General features: G+C 44.4%; 1 protein-coding gene across 1 annotated transcript; it reads left to right on the forward strand.

The window, feature by feature from the left end:
• Positions 1 to 232: 232 nt before the first annotated feature.
• Positions 233 to 18,022, forward strand: LOC121618295 (zinc finger protein DPF3-like). Its single transcript, XM_041953712.1, has 11 exons — positions 233 to 286; positions 6,201 to 6,361; positions 7,500 to 7,607; positions 9,824 to 9,951; positions 10,973 to 11,068; positions 11,342 to 11,402; positions 13,090 to 13,131; positions 13,618 to 13,758; positions 14,465 to 14,578; positions 14,900 to 15,680; positions 16,060 to 18,022. The coding sequence occupies exons 1-10, from the start codon at positions 255 to 257 to the stop codon at positions 15,058 to 15,060; spliced, it is 1,044 nt and encodes a 347-aa protein (XP_041809646.1). The 5' UTR covers positions 233 to 254; the 3' UTR covers positions 15,061 to 15,680; positions 16,060 to 18,022.
• The last annotated feature ends 899 nt before the right edge of the window (positions 18,023 to 18,921 follow it).

The following is an 18,921-nucleotide window of genomic DNA, read 5'->3' on the forward strand; positions in this document are numbered from 1 at the left end:
AGCTGCACTTGATATGTATCCAAGCTCCAGTAAGGGTCTCTTTAAAAGTGCTGTTATTCTGTTCCAGTGTACAATATAAATACAAGGGAAAACCCTTTAAAATAATTTTGACAGTTTACCCCATAAAGCCACGCCCCATCCGCGTATGCTGCAGATGTATTGGTCCACGAATTCACCCCAAGCTCTGATTGGTCCGTTGCCGTAGGTTTCCCTCAGAACTGCAAGACGCCGATATTGCGTTACATTGTAGCAAAATGGCGGCTGTCATTCAGAATCCACTAAAAGCGTAAGTAATTTAGACATTTAGGAAATTTCTGAATAATTACTTTGTTGCCAACTTGTACGTTAAAGCTGTGTGTTCGTGCATGTGATTTCCAGCCGTGTGCATATGACAGATTAAGCTGTCCAAATTCATTTTGTGTACTTCTTGCATGGCAAAGTAGCCTCGCATAGTTCTTTTATTCCACAAGATTTTAACATTTAGTCTGAAACATGCGCGTAAGGCTGCCTGACATTGCGAGTGCACTGGAATAGCCTTTCCTCCACACGGTTCCACATTCAACACGGGAGAGTGTCGTCTTTCCTGGGCTATAAATTAATTTGAAAACTGTCGACAACGTGCCTTTGCGCCGCTCCGAATAATTAAAAGCCGATTTTCTTCGTGCTCGTTTGGGCACAGCAGCGGAATATCATCTGACATACCGAAAGTCGTTTATAGTTGGTGTGAATTGTCGACATGTCAACTTTGGCTCCTCCGAGCGCAGACGTGGTCAGGACCCGGTAAAGCAAAGGGAGGAGGCATTTTGTATTTGCATGCTTGCTGGCGAAATCGACAAAAGTGACAGCAATTTGAGTCCGCCGACGGAAACAGGCTGTCACTCTGTGCTGGAATAGCTCGCGCAGTAGTCAATTTTATCGCTCAACTTCAAAGAAATGCTCCACCTTTCCCCCCCGTTTCTCCTTTGTTCTTCTGTATTGTTTCACCAATTCCTCTCAGACACGACTGGCTTCCTGCTTCTTGTCATTTTTATCCTTTAAGCTACATCATAATGTGGCGTTTCTTGACGTGACGGAGGCGTTCAGCCCGTATGGACGTGCGTTATCACCATCACGGCTCGTTTGGGACCGTGGAGGTAGAGCAGGCTCGCTCCACTGCGCCTTTAAGTGGAGGAGTGCTGGAGATTAGCTTGGTCCAGGATCCTGGGCCCATCTGTCAGAGAGATGCTCCGACAGAGAGGAAGTGTTGGGCACAAGCAGGAGAACCATCTGCTCCTCCATAGAGGTACCCTGGCACCTCCGTGGACTGCAAAGCGCAGGGAGTGGACCGCACAACACCTTGCACATCACCCCCCACACTGTTGCCATTGTTGTTGTGACATTGTTACTACACCTGGGAGAGGAGTGATGTCTTTGATACCCGATTGTCCACTTCCAACTATTTTTACCATACAATTCCACGTAGTTGTGCATGTGTGTGAGGCCAGTTGGCTGTAATAGTTGAACAATTCAATGGGACTGAATTTAGAGGGCGGATCCTGTCGGAGCGAGGCAAACCCAGACCTGCACAGTCATTGCATGATGCTCGGGCTGGTGGCTGAATGCAAATTTTCTGTTGAATCTGTGTTTACTCGTTAGTGGGCCGAGCGGGCTTGCACTTTTCAGGCAATGCCCTGCTTCACAGTTCCGCCGAGTCCCACGGGGAGTTGCCCAATACAATCACAGCCACCTGAACAGCTCAGCGAAGCACTTGATGTTAAAGTGCTCCATGTAAACGCCGAATGAATAATCAGCTGCCTTGTGCATCCTTGCCCCCTCTCATCACTCTGTTTTTATATTGTGCGGGATTATTATTGGAAAGTACATTTCATCATTACCTTTCGTTGGACTGTTTCCCTCTCTTGTGTCCCAACAAGCTTTCGAGTGCGTCTGCTGTCAAGCTGCCGTTTCATCTCGGAGACGTTCTAGCATTCTGATGTGGAATGTCTCCTCGCTATAAACTGTGCTTAATGAAGTGTTTCAATGTGCTATAATTAGCCTCTGTCTTGGGTTTCTGACTTCATTTCACACGTTTGTCAGATTATAATTAGTTACACTTGACACTAATTGGATGTCGCTCCTGTGGACCAGTTTGACCTTTTTTTTTGTATTAAGATGATTCACTTTAGGGAAATGAAAGGCTGCTTTGACTTTGTTGCAGAGATGTGGAGGATGAAGCTGCAGCGTGCAAGCCTGCACACGTCCGTCTGTGAGGTCTGTCCCTCCTGTGAGCATGGGAGGACAGTAATCTCCAGAATCTGCTGATTAAAATGCAGTCTGGAATATTTGATTAATAAAGAAGCTCATAAAGCTGCTCATTAAAATTTTAGCCACAGCTGGAGCTTTCCGCCGGTCGGACACATCTTCCATCCTTCCCCATTCGCCCGCTGCCTTGTCACTGGTGTTGAGTAGACTTTGAGTGAGTCAGGCCTGCTGTGTATTGGCACTGCAGTGTGGAGGTGTACGGTCTGGTTTTGCTCCTGCCCTCACCCAGACTGTGTTTTCTCTGATTGGTGTAATCAGAGGTTGTTGTCAGGATGCAGTCACTCTGTAGGCCCACCTCCTCCTCCTCCTCCTCCTCCTCCTCCTCCTTCTCCTCCTCCTCTCTTGTTATGTGGTAGCTCTAGCTTCCTGTGAAGGAGCCGTGCACCTGCAAATTTGAGAAACACAGCTGAAGAGACTGAAGTTTTTGCATCAGATCGTTCATTAATTCTTCAGGCGAGTCATATCTCTCGAGTGCTGGACCATTTTGAGGTAGACGCTGGAGTTTTGTCACGACTGCAGATCCCTTTGCCTCTGTAAGGCTGCTCTCCTGCAAACCAGAGTTTGTCGTCCGATATGCAAAATGAGTGATGACAACGCTCACATTACAGACGCAGCCATGTGACACGGTGAACCGTTGACAGGCACATGCTGATAGCGGAGGCCCCATCGGCCACAAGATTTGCTTTTGCTCCTCGCCCTCATGCACACGCTCACCTTCTCTACTCAACTGGAAGATATTGAGGATGTGTAGCACATACCTCTGAGGCACAGTTTCAAGCCCTGCAAGGCATACAAGTGTTTCTAGTTCAGTTTGATTCCACACGCCCCGCCACTTTTTAGGCAGAGCTCGTCTTCATCGGATAATTCTGGTTTAGTGCAGCATGGGTCATATTTTTGTCGTTTCACTTGACAGAACCGACAGTTTTGTTAGAAGTGGATTTGCAAGGTAGATTCTGAGACCTGGAAACACTAATTACTCTAAAAAAAAAGTGCAATGGTGTTCAAAATGAGCAGTCAAACAATCGAAAAGTTTGTACACAAGCCAACAGTTTAGCCAGACTATCTAAATAGATAAGATAATTCTGCTGCACAATGTTCAGCACATTTGTTTTTCCTCTAAACTGCTGTGGTTTTATTTCTTGGGGACTTGCACATATGAAACCACAACAGTTAACAAAAAGACATTGTTTCATTTTAAAAGGTCATAAGCCAGAAAGGTTGATCTAAAATGCTTAATTTAGAGGCTAAACTGAATGTGAAAGCGCTGGAAATGTTGGTAATCATCTGACATCGTACGGGCGACTCTGTGTGCACATTGCTGGTAAGTACGGTAAGTCAAAGTTGAACCAGGAAGCTGTAAACTGCGACGGATGTTAACCACAGGCGGTTTGAACAATAATTGAACTGTTTTCTCTTGGTTTAAAATCTGCACGCTCATACGATCGCTTGTGTCTTTTGCCCCATCTGACTTTGTTTTAGTCGTGTTGCTCAGTTCCTAAATTTCAGCAGTTACTTCACTGTGTATAGAGTTGCCATAATTGATTGAAAAGTTGTTATAAACAGGAATTATTCCTAAACCACAGAAACGTGTTCCTCAACACCAGGCGAGAAGGGGGGCGCTGTGAGTGCTGGCGTACAGTTATCGTGTGTGTGTCAGTGTGATTCTCTCACTGGCGGCATCGGTGGTGTGGGTCTTGTCACTCATTACAAGTGTCAGAAAGATCTCTCACCTCTGCCAGTGCACCTGCTGCTCGGGGCGGCGGGGGCCCTGATGGAGAGCTTGTCGTTTCAGACGGCCAGCACCCACCAGAAGACTCTCGCCACTTGTTTGCTCTGCGTCGCTCCCCTCCGACCCCCCCCCCACAGCTCGGCGTCCGCTCTCGGTTTGTCCACCTCGAGTAATCTGGGGACTCTCTTGGCACCCCCGCCCCCCACCGGCGTGCGTACCCTTTGAGCATGCACTCGTAGCTGACTTCAGGGAGCGTTTACAGCCGGCGTGCTTTCAGTAAACTGATATGTCACACTGCGTCCCAGTCGGAGCGGTGCGTTGATATCAAGGAATGGCAGCGAAGCCGACAGGTTAGTTTGACGGTTGGATTCGCTGTGCGCCCGGCCCACATATGGTGCGGATCTGAGAAATGCAAGTCAGCTGTGTGTCATTATTTTTTACGAGCCAAATATTTATCTTTCAAAGAAATTCTTGATCAGGCTACTGGTGAAGATGTCAAACGTGTGCAGTTGCTGCTTTATGGCCAATCTGTTTTCAGTATATCCCTGTGTGATTCCTCTTGTAAAAATTCCTGCGTCTTAAAGGGTGAGAAAGTGCAGGTACATGTGAGAAATTGGTGTTTTCATGGCTTTGGATGCACTGAGAAACACTGTTTTGCATGTTTACAGGGCAGACAGGGGTAGTGATATGACTATTTACTGCAATAAAGTCACTATCTTGGTATGATTGTAACGCCAGGAAGGAAAGTCCCACAGTTATTAGACATGATCTGCATGTTAGCTTTTAACCTTCTGTCTCGCCGTCATGCCTTTTTGAACCCCCCGTCTCGCTATTTCTTCAATTCTTTCTCGTTCTCACACCTTTCCACCCCTGCACTCTCTCTGTACCTGTGACTGTTTACTCTTCTCAGTCACACGGACACGAAGCCTCTCTTTCCCAGAAGCCACACACACACACACACACACACACACACACACTGTGGCTTTGTCTGAACCGCAGAGCAGTGGGCTTTGTGCGGGACAGCATTCCTAACACGGCTGTTCATGCGCTGGACGTCGTCTCATCGAGGGGCTGGGGGGGGGTAAAGACCAAAGAGAAGGAGGGCAGAGTGGGATCGGGGAGACGCTAACAAATCGGGCTCCTCCACCTCCAGTTTAAGATTCCAGGCTCGACTCGCAGCCCAGCAGCTCATTAGTTTCACTTCAAAATGGCCGTCTTCCTAATGCTGTAATTGAGAACACGTGGAGGAACTTCATTACACGGATGTTCATACTGGAGGAAGCAGGAGCTATTATTTGCCCTGTTGAACCTGTGATATAACAGCAGACTGTGGAAATCACATAAAGTACCACGCCATGATTTCATAGTTGCAGCTTTTACCCCATCTTTGATACAGTCAAATTAGAACCTGCCCTTGTGCTAGGCACTCTGCTGAGATTAATTAAGTAGGCTAATTACCATACCAGGCGTGTGGCAGCGATTGAGGGCTTGAATGTGAAATATCCTCCCCCATTTCACTCTGAATATTAACATTGAAACCCTGAGGGACTGCCAAAATCTCAGCGGTGCTAAGAAAAGTGGAACTAAAGTGTGAGAGTATTAGCTGCTCGCTGATCGGAGCGCTGACTTCACATCAGACCCCAGATCCTGCGCTGTGTTTCAATAAACCAAACTCGGTCAGCGCCACCGTAGCTCACGCGGCCCGTCTACAATCGGATCAGACAAAGAGCCCACAGAGGTAATAATGTGTTTAACTTCAGGAGTGGGAGCAGCAGAGCCGTAACTGGGTTGCGTTGCTTTGTTTTGTTTTCCGCTCCGCAAAATTCTTCCCGATGGCAAAGCTGGAAGAGGAGAGAGGAGCTCAGCTGTCAGTTTGAGACTTGCACTGAACAGCGCAGACAAGAAGTTTGAACAGACGATAACAGCATTATGTGGGTTGAGGAGAGTTTCTAAGGGACCTGCATACAAATCTTGTCGCTGCTTCAGCTTACTGATTTAATGATCTGCAGCCAGCAAAGCAACAGGCCATTATCAAGGCATTCATCCATGATTCAAAAAAGGCTCCATCTCCATATCAGACATTCTGCAAATGTGATCACACCGCAGTGCCTCGGCTGCATCAGCCACATCACCCAGTGTCACTGACCTGACGTTAACCCCCCCCCTTCAGGTTGGGTGACCAGTTCTATAAGGAGGCCATTGAGCAGTGCCGCAGCTACAATGCCCGTCTGTGTGCTGAACGCAGCGTCCGCCTGCCATTCCTGGACTCCCAAACCGGCGTGGCCCAGAACAACTGCTACATCTGGATGGAACGACATCACCGCAGCCCCGGTGGGCAAACGCGCGCGCGCACACACACACACACACACACATGCATGCATACAAAGTAATCTATTATGTGTAGAGTGTTTTTGGTCCATTAAGCTTGCAAAAATGATGTCTGTGTCTACATTATCTCAATCTATTAGCTCGGGTTGTAAATAATGTATTTTCATTATTGGTTAATCTGCTGGTTGCTTTTTTTTTTTTTTTTGCTTAATTGTTAATTTAGTTAATAAAATGCAATAATATACTGATAAATGACCCTCACAATTTTTACTCAGCCCAAGGTGACATCTTCAAACAGCTTGTGTTGTTCAAACCGTCCAAAGTCAAAAGACATTCAGGTAAAAATGATGTAAAACAAAGAAAAGCAGCGAGAAGCAGAACTAGCAAATATTAATGTTTTAGCCATGTGACTCAAGCAATCGCAAGTAATAGGACGACGCCTCTACAATAACAGATGGTTTGGCATACATTTTTTTGCAGACATTCATAGACCCCAGAGGATAAATCCTACTATGTACATTGCACACCCCCTCGACTTTTCCTGTAGCGCCACCAGCAGGCCAAAGTTTTCACTTACACTGGAGAATATCTCAACATCTACCAGGTGGATTGCCACAAAATGTTGAACAGACATTCAGTCAGCAGAGGATGAATCCTACTGACTCTGGTGATGCCTCGACTTTTCCACCAGCACCACCATGAGATGCTAGTTTATGTATTTATATATATTTCAGCAGCTAGCACCATCACCAGGTCAACATTGTCCCAAACTTTGGTTTATGACCAAATATTTGCAAAACAGTCCCATAAGTCTTAGCTATGTCATTGTGAGCCTGTTAGCATGCTAATGTTAGCATTTAGCTCAAAGCGCCATTGTGCCTCACAGCTCTAGCTGTGGCTGGTGACATGTATTAATCTAGGTTAATCTAGGTCTATGTATTAATCTAAATTATGTCTGAGAATTAAAATAGTGTAAATAACAATACACAAATCTATTTAAGGAAACAAAACTAAAAATCAATATAATCAGTATTATTATTTGAATTTTGTAGCTGGAAAGTGTTTTTTTTATTGTATTTTATTATCAGTGTGTTTCATCTGAAACTGTCGTATTGCCATGTTTACATCTGTTAATGTCCAGGGGTGGCAGCTGGCCAGATGTACACATACCCCGCCCGCTGCTGGAGGAAGAAGAGACGGCTGCACAACACCTCGGACCCTCGCTTGGGCATCTACGGCCTCCATCTCGGTAAGATCCCACAGCCTCTCCTCCAAACCACCTGCCCGTCGCTCTCTGCTCCTCCTGCTTTCTCCTCCCGCTCAGCCCTCTCACCCCGCCCCCGCCCCACCCGTCTCCCACCCACCTCCACCACCTCCTTCAGATCATGTGATTACTGGTGATGATCTGGAATAATCTGGCTAAAAGCATATCGCTCTGTCTCAGCGCAGCGAGCAGAACAGGCTGCCAGTCATTTTTCAGAGGATGAAATGTGGCTGTGTTCGCCCCAGCTGGTAAACTTGTTTTGTGAGAAGTAGAACATGTAATTAGATTTACCACTGCTGGGAGCAGCGAGACGGAGTTCGGCCACTGAAGACAGTATTTAATAAATGTTATGGAATAGAGTTTGGTCTGACTGCCACTCGAAACAGCTCACTCAACACATTTACCTTCTCCTCTGTCTTATTTTCTCCTTACCACCTCCCTTGCTGATGGTTTTGTCTCTGGCAACTCTTTCATCTCTCCATCTCTCTCCGTAGTCTGTGTGTGTTTTGTCGCCAGTCTTCCTGAGCTCAAGTAACTGGTCCATTCTGTGCCCAAGGCTTGCATACCCAACGGGATGTTACACTACCCGCAGGAATGAACATGACAAAAGACAGAATCTCGCACAGAAACTCTATGTTACCTCTTTCACTGTCTGGTAGTTCTCTAAAAGGCTGTGAGGGATCTATTGTGTATTCATAGAAATCTCCACGATCATGATGCCTTTAGTTCAGATTTAATTCCTGCAGTACACGGTGGAAGGACAAATGTTTGGGAAGCGGAGACAGTAAGAAAGAGGGAGAGAGTCTGGAAAGAGAAAGCAAGATGGAGTGATGCCATATGAACCAAGCCTTTGTTTCCCAAACACATCCCATTGTCGCCTATTGTTTTCCACTGAGCTCATGCTCGCTAAGACCCCGCCGCCACCATCCTGCTGTCCCTTCCCTTCTCCAGCAACAGTGGCTCGTATGTGCTGTCTGCGAGTGCACAGCGGAGGGGAAACGTACCCTGATTTGACCTGGCGTCTCTTATACGGAGCACGTTGTGCAGCTGGCCAGAGGTGGCCGGCGCAGGGCAGCGGGGTCTGTCTCGCTGCCTCGGCTGGCTGTCTAACTGATGGTGTGCTAGAGACTGGGGCTGCATGCAGAATCAGCTCCCTGCTGCAGGCTGCTGCCGGCTCTATTTTTAGCCCCCCAGCTCCCATGGGTTGGGAGGGAGGGGAGGAGGAGGGGTGGGGGGGGTCTGTCTCGTCGCGGAGAGTTGAAAGTCAACGTGTGCAGACACAATGGTGAGAGGCTGCCGCCGCATGGTGGAGGAGCCCATTTTAGAGTAGCTTCTCAAGCCTACCTCCTATATGAGCCTCTTACTTATGCAGACCTCTGTTGCTTCAGCACTCCACATTCAGCATTCTGTGAGAGTCTTTCTATTGGGCGCAGTGGTAAGATGGAGGGCTGGAGTCAGGGGGCTTTGAAGTGTGTCCTCTTTTCAAACATCCACAAAGCCACTGGATGACCATGAAGCTGTCTGTGTCGGGGAGATTGTGTAAATAAGACCTCCGGATCCAACTGACTGTCAAAGCTTTTGTTTGCTTTGCTTTGTCTGCTCAACCTGTTTGCCACCTACACTGTTTGTTTAGATCTTCAGCTCGCTGTAGGAGGAGATATCTGCATGATGCATTCAGGTTAACATGATAAGCCACTTGTCTACATTGTACCTCAGAGATTCCTGTGGACGGAGTCAGCCCGGTGTCTGTATCGTGCGGCGTTACGGAGAGCTCACCAGCGACAATGTGTTTGCTCTCAGAATGAAAGCATGTATGTGTTTTCGGTAATATAGCGCTGTGAAAATAGTTGTGATGACACATTCTGTTGCAAGCAAAAAAAAAAAAAATAGATGACAGCCGCTATAACAAACAAATGCTCCAGCAGTTTGCCACATGCTTTTATTAGGACATAATGGAAATGCGCTGATAGAAAGCTGCTCACAGAGGTCAGAGATTGTATCACTGGTGGTTCTTGTCACAATTACAGCTCTTGATGGTGTTGCAGGGGACTGTAACATACCTGCGCTCATTCATCATTAGCAGTATACAGGTGCCATTGCCTCAATTATACACCTGGTGGGTCGTTTTTTTGTTGCTTTTCAATCACTGAGCCGGTGTTTTGATGATTCAGCACGTGCGGCCTGTTTTTGTCATTGTGCAGAAGGCGGCCTCATGTCCAAGGACACCTTGCCCACCCAGAGCACCACGCTGGAGGCTCTGCTGCGAGGGGAGGGTCTAGACAAGAGGAACAACTCCAAGAATGATGAGGAGAGTCTGCTGGAGATCCAGGTGAGTTCAGCAGAAAAGCTGCCCAAAACATTTGTGTGTGTGTGTTTTTTTTCTAACTATTTTCAGGAACACGTCTCAAACTTGACCAGTTAGCGATGGGCGATAAAAGCCGTGTCTCAACTTGTGGAAAAAGCAGATTTTTGGCCAGTGGTTAAGGTTAGGGTAAGGGTTGGGGTGAGGCAGGTAGTGGTTCAGGTAAGTCTCCAGGAGATGAATGTACAGTAAGTATTAGTAATGTCTTCAAAAGTTAACATTCCTGTGTTGCTCTGGTTAAGAGCATCAGCCAAACAGTTAAAATCTAAATGTTCAGTGTTATCACTCAAACGATTCAAGGGCGCTGGCACTGACAGTAAAGTGTTGCGCCCCAACCGGTTGTCAAGGCATCTCGCCAAGTTTTTCCAGCTGACCTGCAGGGCTCGTTAGCTGAGTGCTGTCTCACTGAGAGGCATGTTGGACAAATAGACTGCTTTTACTGTGAATTCACATTTCCTGATCACGATTATGAAAATAAGTGATACTCACATAATGATCATCATTATCATGATCTGATCATTAGAGTTCGGAAAAATATGAAACTTCAATTTAGCTTCAGTTGCTCTGTTTGTGCAAAACATTGCTGATCTCTGCTGTCTAAAGCAGTCATATCTCAGCATCATGCATTCCACCAAAAAACATGTGTATGCATGTATGTTTACAGAAAGAGAGGGCCGGAGCATCATTTCTCATCCCTTTACTCTGGACAAATTCATGCTCTTTGTACTGAACAAATGACTGCAATAAAGAAACTGTCTCCAGTCCTTTAAGTAGCTGTGTGATCTGAAAGCATTTCAGCATGAAGCGGTCATTTATACAAACACAGAACATACACAAACACCCAGATCATGTTGAGAACTGAAAAGTGTTTTTTTTTTTTTTTCTTTCCTCTCTGTTGCATCTGCTGAGTGTGTTTTCAGCAAACTGGTGTTGTAGTCAGAGTTGAGTGCTGAAATGGTTTTTCCTTCACTGTCTCCTTCTGTCTCAGAGGGTTCTGGAGGCAGACGCAGCAGAAGACGCCTTCAATGATGATGACGACTATGAGGTGGACACTCCCAAGAGGAGACATCGGGGAAAAGGAAGAGTAAGCGATCACAAAGACTCCAGTTTTCTCATACGCAGAATTAAATAGCGCAGTGGTCATTATCAGTTTAGTTTCTTTATAAAACGTAGAGTAAACATTAGCTCGGTCACATTCAACTGATTTATTTTGCATTGGCTGTGCAGGCTGTGCAGGCTGTGCAGTACATAACTGTGGCGCAAATGTCAAGCAGCTGCTTAGATGTGCATGTTGGAAGGCTCTGGACTCAGATTTAACTGCAGGCGACAGTTACAGTATCTGGATGCTTTCCCTCAGGGTCGAGGTTCGGGCCGCAGGAGGGCAGATGTGGATGATGACAAGCCATACGTCTGTGACAGTAAGTGGAGATGAAACATGAGCTTTGATTTTTCGATCATATGCTTTTAATTGGTGAATGTGTGAATGCTGAGTGTATAAAATGGTAGTTTGTGCATAATCTGCTGATTTCTGACTTTTTCTGTGATAAAGGCCTTAAGGCCTCTGCACACTGGGCACAAATAAATGACACAAAGTTCAAAATACTCTTCTCATCTTATTTTGCATCAAAACTGTGCATATCGGCAGGGATGCAAATGTGTGACAGATGTAACACTTCAATAAAAGGTTCAAATAGATTCACACCGGCTCACTCTTCAGAAAAAATTATGGATTCAGCATCATCCAGTGATGATGTCCTCCTCCTACTCCTCCTCCTCACTCGACAAAAGAAGAGGAGATTCTGGGTGCATCCCATTTGTTTTGTAGGATAAATACACACAGGCACACACACACAACATTAATTTATGTTTCTAACACTTTTGGGGATGATACAGAGACTTACATTCATTTTCTGGAGACTCAGCTAACACTAACCCTAACCTTAACCCAAGTCTTCATCCTAAATTTTAATGATTTGTGTTACTTGTGTTTTGTCCCCATAAGGAAGGCAAGTCCCCACAGTGTGACTGTGGAAACAGATTTATGGGTGTACACACAGAGGGGAGCAAAGGAGACACAGGGAAATGGATAAGATCCTTTCTGATGTGATACAGGATGATGAGAAACAATGAACAGGTCCATCATTGCCATTAGGAGTCGTGACATGATGTCTGTTTCACACAACGATTTATTGGTTGATGCCTCATTCGCAGTACGAAAGCTCAGAAAAATTGACCTTGTCCTGAAAAAAATGCTGCTTTCAAAAGTAAATATTTGCATTCTGTGTGGAAGTACTCATGACAAAAACAAACAGTTTGAAGAAATATATTGATATGCAAGTAAACTGCAAAAAAAAAAAAAAAAAAACCCGCCCCCAGTGTGGAAAGGCCTTAAGTTTAATATGTACTTTTAATTTTGTACAATTTGCCTTGTCAAAATATCACAATGTATATGTTGTACTTTTATCCATAATTTGTAATGTACACTATGTGAAAACGGGCTTCATCACACCTCTTGGTCGCCTTCACTGATCAGTTGAGTGGGACAATATAAGCTATTTTATATTATACAACTCGTTTACCTGATACACACACATACATACACCACATTACTGTACATATATTCTTTATATTTAGTGTCCTTTATGTATCTTAGACCTAATTTATCTTTTTCTTTATTTATTTATTTCCTTCTTAACTCAATTTCAGCTCATTTACTTGGATCTAACAGGACATTTCCTTGTCTATATACTAAAAATCAGATTTTTGAAGACATTGGCATTGAAGCAGCCTGATATAAATGAGGCAGAGAATCTGACTCGTCCTCCTCTATACTGTTTATGTATCAAGAAGTTATTCCAAAAATAGCATCGGAGCTTCTGCTGTCAGACAGTTGACTCGCTGTAACTCGATCACCGGCACAGTTTGTTTGAGGTGGAACCACAACATGAAACAAGGTGAGTAAGTGGTCACTCAAGTATTCCTGTACATGCAAGTTGCATGTGGAAAGTCCAGGCAGGGGGTATTGGATTTTACTCTGTTGCAACTCCTCTAGAAAGACACGTACTCATGCTGTTTTCTCTTTGCTTTGTGTCTTCTCCGTTTCAGACAGATACAAACAAAAGCAGAACTCAAAATCTTCGACCTCAGGTACCGTGGTTTGTTGCCTCTGTTCAACAGCAGTTTTTTTTTTTTTTTTTTTTTTAGGACATTTGCTTTGATAGATTGAGTGGTTGTGTCTCAAGTGCTGTGATTATTGATTTAGCCCCTATATTATCTTACTCTTCTCAGGCTGAAAAGTGCCCTTGGTGCTGTGAAACTGAGACATGGTTATTATGTTGTCTGTGTTTGTGTTTTATTTGACTGACTACTGTAATCAGACCCTAAAGTGCTTCCCTTTTCCCTTTTGGAAATAGAATAGTTACTTCCATTGAACTCCCTGAGTCCTGTTTATTTTTCTAGGATTGATCAATATCAGTCTGCACTTTGTTTCTAATAATTCAAAAACTGCTTGTAGATGTTTTCAGTTCTGTTGCTTTATATATTAGAGACAATACCAGCTCACTGGGCACTGGGTGGGTGTACTGTAGTGAAATGCAGCCAGTCATCGGTCTGAACACCTGTCCTCTGTCGCAGTCTGTGCGAAGCGCTACAGGAACCGTACAGGACTAAGCTACCACTACACCCATTCCCACCTGGCAGAGGAGGAGCGAGCCGGAGAGAGGAGCTCGGTGGCGTCCAGATCGCCCTCTGCACAACAGACTGACAGACACAAACGTAAGAAGTCAGACTGCTGCATTTCTGATATTTCTTTCCGTCAAACAAACCGTCACTTACCAGAACATATTCTGTGCATGTCTGTCCCATTGGATACCTGCGCTGCAGTGTCTTATACAAAAAGTTGGCGCTGAATGCTTTGTCGGTGTCATAAATCTTACAAAAAGAGGATGCAAAAGCTGCACACATTTGACTCCAATGCATTCATTTTAGCTTTAACTCTTCAAGATAAAATACAACAAACTCAGACACATGTTACAGATCAACCCAATCAAACTGAGGCTAATCCAATGAACGCCGGACACCAAAAACATGTCCATGTAATTCAAGAGCAAGCACAAACCAAAAGAATACACACACAGTATGCATTACATTCAAAGTAGACAAAGAATCTGCACAATACAAATCTACAGCATGAAAAAAAAACACATTCAGTATACAGTGACATTATGATGTATGCACATGTATAAATAATGTATGGCTTCTGGGGTTAAGACTCCAACTGAGGTTCTTGAAGACCTCAGTTTGCAGAAAGTACAAAGTTTGTACTGAGCAAAGTAAGGTACAATAGGTGCAAGACAAAAGTTTTGCTTTTGTATCCATACCAGAATACTAGTATTGTTTTGAAATAGTTTGTTCTGCCAAACTGTATGTCGGGAAAAATTAACTCACCCTAAAACTTTGTCTTCTTTGTATTTCCTTGTAGGTCCAAAGGGTCCAGGTGGGGCCAGCATTCCCAACAACTACTGTAATAAATGCCAGGGCTCGAACAAGAAAACGGGTAAATCGGGGACTCCCTACTCAGCCTGCCGATGCACAAGTGAGTATATATACACATATTATATACATACATATTGTATATGATGTTTAACATGTGATGTTTAGCAAAGGAAATATGCCTCTTCTCATGAATAACACTTGTTTTAAAAGCTAATTTTTGTCAACCTGTTATGATCGTTTTACAAGGAGCAACTTTCTCAAATCTATACACACACGCCAAAGTATGTTATAGAAACAATACAGAACCTTTCTGTCCAGAGTGTGTGGATTTGTAGACTGTAGTGTATGATGTGAAAGACGCCCTCGCCTCGTGTTTTGGGTTCTTCTAACTGTGCTCTGACTCTGCTCCTCTCCTGTCCAGCTGACTGTGGAGAAGAGAAGGAAGACGGGACTTTTACTGGAGCAGAGGAACTGTTTGGCACCACCTCCGAGAGCGACACTTCCACCTTTCACGGCTTCGAGGACGACGAGCTGGAGGAGCCTGCCACAAACAGCAACGGAATATCCAACCGACACAGATAGAGAGACCCTTTAAAGATTTAAAGAGACAATTTTTTTTATATGGATTAACCTCTGGCAAAAATCTGCTGCTTCTTTTTCAATGTTTTTTGTTTGCAGAAAGCACAAAGTGATAATTTCAGGACAGAAATGCAAGTGGTATTTTATCTACTGAACATTGTTGAATAATTTATGAACACCTTTTTTATATATAAATATATATATCAACTTTGAAGGCGATGAACAACTGTCAGTGTTTCTCGACAAGTGACTTGGTCTCCATGCAGAACAGAAGATGTTTTTGGGGCGTTTTTTTTCCCCTCACTGGAGCAGAAGGAGCATAAACGTTATGAACAGCAACAACAACAAAAAAAAAAACACTGGATGCATTTGAAAATTTTAAAGGCATAAATGATACAGGACGTTTGGGAGGTGATTGAATGTCATTGCGGGCCCACACTTGAGCTACTGGATATTTTTTAAACAGTAGTCACTGTGACTATGAAGGTCTCTAACTCTGGATTAAATGTGTATGAAAATGAAGGAACCAATGAAAGGACTGCCACAGGCCACTGGAAGTGTTTGGAGATGAAGAAACCTATAAATATAGTCTTTACAGATATATGGGACTAAATAAATGAAAGGTAAGCAACAGCTCTTTGTTTTGATATAAGAAATTCTGCAGATGAAGCAGTTTTGCTTGACTATTCAGACTTTTAATGATCAATTTATGACCAACCAGCCGCAAAACTTGTATACTTTGTGTTTAGTACTAATTAGCAAATGTTAGCAAGCTAACATGCTAAATGAAGTTGGTGAACATGATGAACACTATACCTGCTAACTTCAACATGTTAGCATAGTCATTGTGAGCATGTTAGCATGCTGACATTAGCATTTAGCTGAGAGCACCTCTGTCGCAGCCCTCGTACAGCCTCACAGAGCTGCTAGCATGGCTGCAGACTCCTGTTCTGAAATGTAACGCGTGATTCTGACCCATGTTGTGTGTGTTATGTACTGCAGGAGCACTCAGCACATTGGCATGTGGCCCAGGAGAGGGTGTGACCGGTGAAGAAGAGGATTTAAACTCTCAAAAACTAATGAGCCTTCAGGTCCCTCCTGATTTTGGGCCTGAAATAACAGACTGAAATGGATGAACACACATCCACTGCATCTACAGGCCATGTGGCTTAATTGAAGCAACTGCTCCCTTGACGATATGTATCGATCTTTTCTGAACATTTGAAATGTGAGTCGATCCAGCTTCATTTCATCCTTCCTGCACTGTGCTGGAGCTCCACTGAACTATGGGAACACTAAAGGCCAGGCCTTTCAGACTGTTTGTGCCCAAACGGGTGCATTTGGGGCCCCCGCGGCCCAGCCTGCCCACTCCTGCTCTGTGACTGTGTGTCTGCTGTGTGATCCGATGTGACACTAAGACGTCATTATCCTCATCACTGTGCCAGCCTGCCGCTCTGCACTGGAAACCAGCTCTGACAGCCATGACCCTCCAACCTGATTGGACCAGTGACCCCCTGACCCCCAGCCATAGAGATGGTGCTCAAATCCACCACTATTACATGCAGACCTCTGGACTACTGTATTAATACTCTGACATGGACGCAAAGGTTTTATCTTTCTGCCGCTGTCCCTCTGTTTTTCCTCTATTTCCTGGGTCTTGAATGCTTCACAGTAATTTAGTTTTTTTTTCTCTGTTGTATAATATTTCTATGTTTTGAACTCTTTAACGTTTAATTAGTATGACTTCTTGGGTTTGTTCAGACTGTATTGATACCTCTGTCCTGATCAGGTGCACAATAGCCACAACTACTCAGGCATCTTTCATTTCCTCTGCTGTTGATTGTTCAGCCACGCAGCCCTGATTCATGTGATTGTATTCAGTTGGCACAGAGGGACAATAACGCCACACAAGGATCCTATTATAATCAACTCCCAGGAGGGATTTTGGGATGCTGCAGTCTCATGCTATAGGAAAACATCGCAATAACAAGCTTCAACTGTTGTCTTGTCTCTGCTGACTCTGCCTGGCATCACGTCCGCCACGCAGCACCGCTCCGCTTTCTGTTTAAAACAGTGAGAGTCATCTCATGTGCATTGGAACACAACATTGTTATAGAGACGCAACTCTGCCCAGATCCACATACTGACATACGCAGAAGTGAAAACTGTATCTGTGACATTTCCGTTGAGTGCTTTAGAGGGCCTAATTGCTTTATGACATTTAGAAGGTGCTTGAAGTTCTGTATCAAAAAGCCTTTGAGTCCATAGGTTGCACATACTGTGTAAGATGTCTGTGTCCTTCCATGTGATTATTCAGTATCGCTGCAAAGTAATAATAGCCGCTCCGTTTCTGAAGCTAACCATTAATCCTATGTGTCTGGTATGACCTGCGTATGTGCTTGTGCATTCACACCATATTTCTTCACTTCCCTCAGGGACCTTCCCCACTGCAGTTTATCTCCTCCGGACAAAGAATGGATCTGAGACTTCTCAATTATCTCGTCTTCTTGTATCATTTATGTGGTGTTTCCACAGTAATATGGGTAGTTGTGTCTTTTATCTTCCAAAGTCATGCCAGTAAGTGAAAGCATGTGTCATCAATCATAAACCTGCTTAATAGTACCTACCGTGTACAAACAGGCCTAGCGTGGTACAGTTCTGAACAAAAGGAGAAGCTCCTAAATGCAAAAGTCAGTGATGTCCGCTTCGAATTATGTGTCACCAATCATTGAATAGCCTGTATACCTCGTCAAAGACACAGCAATAGGCCCTGGTACTCTCTTGTCAAGCCTGCCGGGGGTGGAGAGGGAGGATCGGGGTGGGAACGGAGCCAAGAGGAGATGAAATGGACATGACTAGGCGTTTGTTTCATCTTCAGCTGTAAATACGAGTCCAAATGGAGAGAATGAAGAAGTCTTTGTTTGTTAAACTATTTTTATTGTTCTGGAAAAAAATAAAGAATGAACGATAATGCTCGATGCTGGGAGTTTTGTTATTTTTCCCCAGAATGACCACTGGTCATTTTTGGAAAGGCAGCTGATAAGCAGAAGGATCCTAGACTGGATCAATAGGTTGGAGTGACCCTCAGACTCTGAGCAGACGAAGAGCACTGGAGTTTGTGAGAGCAGCGGTAGCCATGGACTCTAAATAGGAACAAGATAAGAAAAAGAAGCTCCAGCACGGAGCTTTTATTGATCGGTAGGTGCTGCTTGAGAAACCACAAGTAAGTCCGTCGAACTCATATGAGCAATAGAGTCTGCCTGCAGAGAGGTTGTTTCAGCTCAGTAGTATACAGCCTGAATGTTAACTGCAGGTATAAAGTAGAAGTTTAGAGTCTTAAAAATGATTGAAGGGACCTGAGAAGAAGATAGCATTTTGAGTGCAGGTTTCACATAGATCTTAGTAAATGTTGGAAATCGCTTCATCACAGAGTAGAAGAAAATCACTATACAGGATTCATGTAAAAACCTATAAAGGGCAAAGCAACTTCATAATGAGACTAGCCGTGAATCACTGTACATTTACTGACACGTGGAACTGAATCATTAAGTATGTTAGCAGAAAGATATTTTAGACCTGGGTTGGGGAACCTGCGGCCTCCGGGTCGTAGACGGCACGCGAGACCTTTTGATTCGTGCTGTGAGGTAATTCATACATACAAAAGAGCTATTACTTAAATTTCCTTTTTCAGCGATAAAAAATTGTTCCGAAGTGTCAGTTTGTCTGGAATTATTCATAGAGATGAGGAGAAACCTGATGTGGAAACTCTGTGAGAGTGTCTGTGTGATCTGGCCTTCATGGTGGACATCACCAAGAACCTCTCAGCGCTGAACCTCGAGCTCCGGCAGCTTCTCAGCTCTCTAC

This window comes from Chelmon rostratus, chromosome 15 (genome assembly GCF_017976325.1).
Source record: "Chelmon rostratus isolate fCheRos1 chromosome 15, fCheRos1.pri, whole genome shotgun sequence".
NCBI classification, from domain to species: domain Eukaryota; kingdom Metazoa; phylum Chordata; class Actinopteri; order Chaetodontiformes; family Chaetodontidae; genus Chelmon; species Chelmon rostratus.

Excerpts from the sequence above, each read along its gene's own strand:
- LOC121618295 (XM_041953712.1), top strand. The coding sequence starts at position 255 with ATGGCGGCTGTCATTCAGAATCCACTAAAAGC. Across the intron at positions 7,608-9,823 it reads CATCTACGGCCTCCATCTCG|AAGGCGGCCTCATGTCCAAG; the intron begins GTAAGATCCCAC and ends GTCATTGTGCAG. Across the intron at positions 11,403-13,089 it reads CAAGCCATACGTCTGTGACA|ACAGATACAAACAAAAGCAG; the intron begins GTAAGTGGAGAT and ends TCTCCGTTTCAG.